This window comes from Amblyraja radiata, chromosome 21 (genome assembly GCF_010909765.2).
Source record: "Amblyraja radiata isolate CabotCenter1 chromosome 21, sAmbRad1.1.pri, whole genome shotgun sequence".
Lineage (NCBI taxonomy): Eukaryota > Metazoa > Chordata > Chondrichthyes > Rajiformes > Rajidae > Amblyraja > Amblyraja radiata.
This window is the reverse complement of record NC_045976.1, coordinates 16194112-16200573: the sequence shown is the minus strand read 5'-3', so window position 1 is coordinate 16200573 and position 6462 is coordinate 16194112. Positions and strand designations below refer to the sequence as shown.

Below are 6462 nucleotides of genomic sequence, written 5' to 3'. Positions count from 1 at the left end.
CTTTTATTTGCTCTATGCGACCCTGACAGCTGCCGGTGGTCGCGGGTTTAGAGATTGATTTTTAAACTACTATAACGATTATACGAGGCCTTTAAAACTAATAATAGCTTTTGCGACGGGGTCTTCCAGCGATTTTTCGTTAATAATTAACTAGGCTGAACATCTTCGATTTGAACAGCCTAGAGAAAATCGCGTTTTAAACCCGCCCCCCTCTAAACGGCGCCAAAATCGCGCACACCTGCAGCGACAGATTTTCAGCGACGCTTCAGGTAGGCTTTGCAACATACCTAATCAATGAGTAAGGGTACTTGGAGGGGATGATGTGGGTTTGGGAGTAGGATGGGATTAAAGACACAGTAAGTGGATTGCAATGATGCAATGAATAGGACTTTGGCATTCAGGAGAAGATGGATGAGAGATGAGAAATCAGGGCAAGTACACAGTGCATTCAGAAAGTATTCAGACCCCTTCACTTTTTCCACATTCTGTTACGCGATAGCCTTCACTTTTTTTTTATCATCAAACTACACACAGTACCACAGAATGAAGAAGCGAAAACAGGTGTTTAGAAATTTTTGGAAAGTAATTAAAAAGAAATAACTTGAAATATCACATTTACGTTAGTATTCAGACCCTTTGCTATAACACTCAAAATTGATCTTGGGTTCATCCTGTTTCCATTGATTATCCTTGTGATGTTTCTACAACTTGATGGGAGTCCACCAGCAGTAAATTAAACTGATTGGACATGATTTGGAAAGGCACACACCTGGCTATATAAGGTCCCACATTTGACAGGTCATGTCAGATCAAAAACCAAGCAATAAAGATGAAGGAATTGTCCGTAGACCTCCGAGACAGGATTGTGTCGAGACACAGTTCTGGGGAAGGGTATAAAACAATTTCTGCAGCATTGCAGGTCCCAAAGAGCACTGTGGCCTCCGTCATTCTTAAATGGAAGAACATTGGAACCACCAGGACACTTCATAGAGCTGGCCGCCCGGCCAAACTGAGCAATCGGGTGAGAAGGTCCTTGGTCAGAGAGGTGACCAAGAACCCAATGGTCACTCTGACAGAGCTCCAGAGATCCTCTGTGGAGATCGGAGAATCTTCCAGAAGGACAACTCTATCTGCAGCACTCTACTAATCAGGCCTTTATGGTAGAGTGGTCAGATGGAAGCCACTCCTGAGGAAAAGGCAGATGGCAGCCTACTTGGGGTTTGCCAAAAGGCACCTAAAGGACTCTCAGGCCATGAGAAACAAGATTCTCTAGTCTGATGAAACCAAGATTGAACTCTTTGGCCTGAATGTCAAGCGTCATGTCTGGGGGAAACCAGGCACCGCACATCACTTTGCCAATACCATACCAACTGTAATGCATGTAGCATCATGTTGTGGGAATGTTTTTCAGCGGCAGGAACTGGGAGACTAATCAGTATTGAGGGAAAAATGAATGGAGCAAAGTACAGAGAGATCCTTGATGAAAACCTGCTCCAGAGCTTTCTGGACCTCAGACTGGGGCGGAGGTTCACCTTCCAACAGGATAATGGCCCTAAGCACACAGCCAAGACAACGCAGGAGTGGCTTTGTGACAAGTTTGTGAATATCCTTGAGTGGCCCAGCCAGAGCCTGGACTTGAACCCGATCGAACATCTATGTAGGGACCTGAAAATAGCTGTGCATCGACACTCCCAATCCAACCTGACAGAGCTTGAGAGGATCTGCAGAGAAGAATGGGAGAAATTACCCAAATACAGGCATGCCAACCTTGTGGCATCATGCCCAAGAAGACATGAGGCTGTAATCACTGCCAAAGGTGCCTCAACAAAGTACTGAGTCTGAATACTTATGTAAATGTGATATTTCAGTTATTTCTTTTTAATTATTTTGCAAAAACACACCTTGTTTCGCTTTTTTATAAAGGGGTATTGTGTGTAGATTGATGATTAAAAAAGAGAGAATTTAATCCATTTTAGAATAAGGCTGTAACGTAACAATATGTGGAAAAAGTGAAGGGGTCTAAATACTTTCTGAATGCACTGTAAGCGGAGGGAAGTTGAGTAGTTGCTATGATTGGAGAGGGAGGTTGTATATAACTGGAAGATAAGAGCAAGTGGTAAATGAGCGAGATGGACATGCAGTTTGTAATTGGAATTGCAGTTTGAGATTGGGGATGAATATGAGAGAACAGGACGCTTGTGAGCAGCAATAACTTGATGGGGGATTGGGAATGAGAATGAGAAGATGTGCTTGCGAGTGAGAGTAAAAGAATGAAGAGATTGGAAACGAGAGTAAGGAGACGAGGAGCTTTAGAGTGAGTCTGAGAAGGTTGGGAATGGGAGTGGCAAGATGAGGAGAAGAGAAGGAGTGATCTATACTTCCACCATCATATACTTCATCATTGGCTGTTATCTTTGCTGTCTTACTGGGTATAATTTCTTTGCTGGTACTTGGTGAAAGCTTGCTTAGTTTCGTTTTGTTTTGAGATACAGCATGGAAACAGGCCCTTCGGCCCACTGGGTCCGCGCCGACCAACGATCCCTGCATATTAACACTATCCTACACCCACAAGGGACAATTTTTACATTTACCAAACCAATAAACCTACAAACCTGTATGCCTTTGGAATGTGGGAGGAAAATGAAGATCTCGGAGAAAACGCACGCAGGTTATGGGGAGAACGCACAAACTCCGTACAGATAGCAACCGTAATCTGGATCAAACCAGTGTCTCCAGCATTGCATTCACTGTAAGACAGCAACTCTACCGCTGCGCCGCTGTGACTGCCCACCATGTTCTCCCACCATGATTTAAATTATATATTCAAGCACTAGCCTACAAGTACCTATGCATGCAGATCCTAATTTCACAACAGGGAGGCATAGGAGAATTGTCTAATTTTCTGTCAGTATCCTCGAGGAATACTTGACCTACTCTTGGCATGCTACCAAATTCGTAAATGTAAATCACTGATTAAAGGTTGTGCTTGATGTGCGTTTTTGCTATCAAGTAATTGATGCATAATTATCTATTAAGAAACTAAGAAATGGGGACATGAATAAGCAGTCCCCTTATGCTTAGTACTAAATGAAAACGCAGGTTGTTTTTGGTTCATTCGGTCAAACATAATTCCAAATGGTCAAACAATAAAAGGTTTCAAAAACGTTTTGATCTTCTAAATGTAGGAAAGGGATTCAAACCATATATGTCCAACATAGATGTTAATAAGTAGATTGTGAATTCTTCTCCAACTTTGAAATTTGATTGATTAATTTTTGAAATGCCAGACTTGCTATTAGTATATAATAAACTGCATGTTATTGGAATAGGCAAAACATGATTTATTGTAGGTTTAAGTGTTTTTTTAAATCCGATTGGGCCTTCTGTAAGGTATATCCATATATATCCAAAAAAAGGTATAAAAGAATGTTATACATTTCGAAGGTAGACAAAAAAGCTGGAGAAACTGAGCGGGTGAGGCAGCATCTATGGAGTGAAGGAATAGTTGACATTTCGGGACGAGACCCTTCTTCAGACTGATGTCAAGGAGCGGGGAGGGGGGGGGAGAAAGGAAGTGGTGGGGACAGTAGGCTGTTGGAGAGCTGGGGAAGGGGAAGGAATGAGAAAGCAAGGACTACCTGAAATTGGAGAAGTCAATGTTCATACCGCTGGGGTGTAAACTACCCAAGCAAAATATGAGGTGCTGTTCCTCCAAATTGCAGTGGTCCCCACTCTGGCCATGGAGGGACGCAGGACAGAAAGGTCGGATTCGGAATGGAAAGGGCTGGAGTGCTGAGCCACCGGGAGATCAGGTTGATTATTGCGAACTGAGCGGAGGTGTTGGGCGAAGCGTTCGCCAAACTACGCTTGGTCTCACCGATGTAGAGAAGTTGACACCCAATGCAAACGGATGCAATAGATGAGGTTGGAGGAGGTGCAGGTGAGCCTCTGCCTCACCTGGAAAGACTGCTTGGATAGAGGCAAGGGGGGAGATAAAGCGACAAGTGTAACATTTCCTGTGGTTGCAAGGGAAAGTACCAGGGGAGGGGGTGGTTTGTGTGGGAAGGGACAAATTGACAAGGGAGTTACGAAGGGAACAGTCTCTGTGGAAAGCAGAAAGGGGAGGAGATGGGAAGATGTGGCCAGTGGTGGGATCCCGTTGGAGGTGGAGAAAATGTCGGAGGATTATCTGTTGTATGTGATGGCTGGTAGGGTGGAGGATGAGGACAAGGGGGACTCTGTCCTTGTTACCAATGGGGGGAATGGGGAGTGAGAGCAGAGCTGGGGGATATAGAGGAGACCCTGGTGAGAGCCTCATCTATAGTAGAAGAGGGAAACCCCCGTTCCCTAAAGAATAAGGAAATCTCCGATGCCCTGGTTTGGAACACCTCATCTTGGGTGCAGATGCGGCGTCGACGTAGGAATTGGGAGTAGGGGATAGAGTCCTTACAGGAAGCAGGGTGGGAAGAAGTGTAGTCCAGATAATCCAGGCCTGGTGCTCGACTGTGGGGTCATGGTCCAAGGTTAAGTAGGAGGAGATGTCTGAGAGTTGGCGACTGGCCTCAGACGGGTAGAGGTCAGCGCACCAGATGACCATGGCACCTCCCTTGTCAGCAGGTTTGATCACCCAGTCATGGTTCATATCTTTTTTCTCACTGATACTTTCTCCTATCATTGATCAATAACACAGTTGGCTCTCATTGTTGCGGCGAATGCGGGCCAGAGGGCGAGGACTCGGCAATTCGAAACCTGCATTGCGCCACCCAGCAAAAATAAATAAAATGTCGTTTTTTATTATTTTCAAATAACTAGTGAGGTAAATTCATTTCAAGCAGAGAGTGCACCTGCTACAAGGAGTGCTGTGCCGGATCCCTTTGCCCTCTGATACTGGCTGCTTGCGTGTGCGTGAGGAATCTACTCATTTCCTGGTTGAGTCGCCGGGCGAGGTGTAAAGGGGTTTAAAAATGGAAGGGAACAGAGACAAAGTGGATAAGTGCCTGAGAATAGCCCGGAAAGCACTGCAGAATGCTGAACACGACAAAGCGCTGAAATTCTTGAACAAAGAGGAAAAATTATACCCAAGTATCGAGGCAAAAGCATTAATAGACGCCATCAGCAAGAACGGAAGCGCTGCTGGTGGTCCAGGACATCGAACTGAGTCAGAGAAACCCAACCAGGGCAAGTCCACGGGTCTGGCGCAGAATGAAGCCACGCTGGAGACGGAGAAGAAGGTGGACATGAAGGCCTACACCAGCGAGCAGTTTGACGGGGTCCAGAGGATAAGGAAATGTAATGACTTCTACGAGATTCTGGGAATCGTCAAGGATGCATCTGAGGAGGATCTGAAGAAGGCGTACAGGAAGCTGGCACTGAAGTTTCACCCGGATAAAAACCATGCCCTGGGGGCCACTGAGGCCTTCAAAGCGATCAGAAACGCCTACACCGTGCTCAGTAACCCAGTGAAATGGAAGGACTATGATTAAGTAAATTAAGGAGAGTAAAATTGGCATTGCAAAGTAAAATTAACCAGAGCCAGGGGCTTTCCAATGAAGTGACTCTCTATGGTAGGTGCCATCTCATTACACAATTGTCGTGCAAGAATCAGGAATATTTCCTTCAGGCTAGGGATGTAGTTGGAGGGCGACTAAAGAAAAAACAGGACTACGAATAAAGTTCTTCTGAAGTGTTTGAAGTTGGTGATTCAATCAAAAAGCAGAACCTCGGGGGTAGTCATCTCCCAATTGTTTGTGAGAAATGCACCATTTGGCAAGGGGACAGATCTGACAGTAAGTGCATTATTCAAAGAGTAGAGTTGGGGAAAATACTTTCACTTAATGGAACATGAGCTGCAGAAATACGTTAAGAAGACAATGGTTCTGTTGGGATGTGCTCCACTTCAAGATGTGACAGTGGTCGAGCAATCTTGATTTCATAGAAGAAATACTTGCAAATTCTCAGGAAAATTATGAGTAGTAAATCCTCCACAAAGAAGTGTGCTAGCTGTTTAACTAAATAAGTTAAGGATATCATTGAATTAAAAGACCAGGGATAGAATGATGTGATAAAGAGTAATAACCTTGAGGAATAGGAAGATATTTAAAAACATCAAAGTAACACAAAAATTATAAAAAGATTAAAAATAAAAATGTGTGAACTCTCAAAAAATTTAAAAGCTGTAAGGACATCTACAGATATTAAAAAGGAAGAAGTTAGTGAAGGTAAATTTGGTTCCTTGGAGAACAAATCAGAAAATCATGATCGTGAATTAGAAAATGGCTGAAATGTTAAATGCGGATTTTGTAATTATCCTCACAGAAGGAAACACAAGAAGTATTCACCGAGATTGAATAACCACAGTTTGAACAAAGAATTAAACATAAAGATTAAAGCAGTCAATTAGTAAGATAAAAACCAGGGAAATTAGTTGGACAAAAGGCAACAAATCCCCCAAATTAATAATCT

The 6462-nt window shown here is 43.8% G+C and overlaps 1 protein-coding gene across 1 annotated transcript; it reads left to right on the top strand.

Annotated features, from left to right (window-relative positions):
• The first annotated feature begins 4964 nt into the window (after window positions 1-4964).
• On the top strand, window positions 4965-5483 carry LOC116984913 (dnaJ homolog subfamily B member 14-like). Its single transcript, XM_033039303.1, has one exon. It carries the CDS (start codon window positions 4965-4967, stop codon window positions 5481-5483), a length of 519 nt encoding a protein of 172 aa, XP_032895194.1.
• Window positions 5484-6462: the final 979 nt, after the last annotated feature.

Excerpts from the sequence above, each read along its gene's own strand:
- LOC116984913 (XM_033039303.1), top strand. The coding sequence starts at position 4,965 with ATGGAAGGGAACAGAGACAAAGTGGATAAGTGCCTGAGAATAGCCCGG.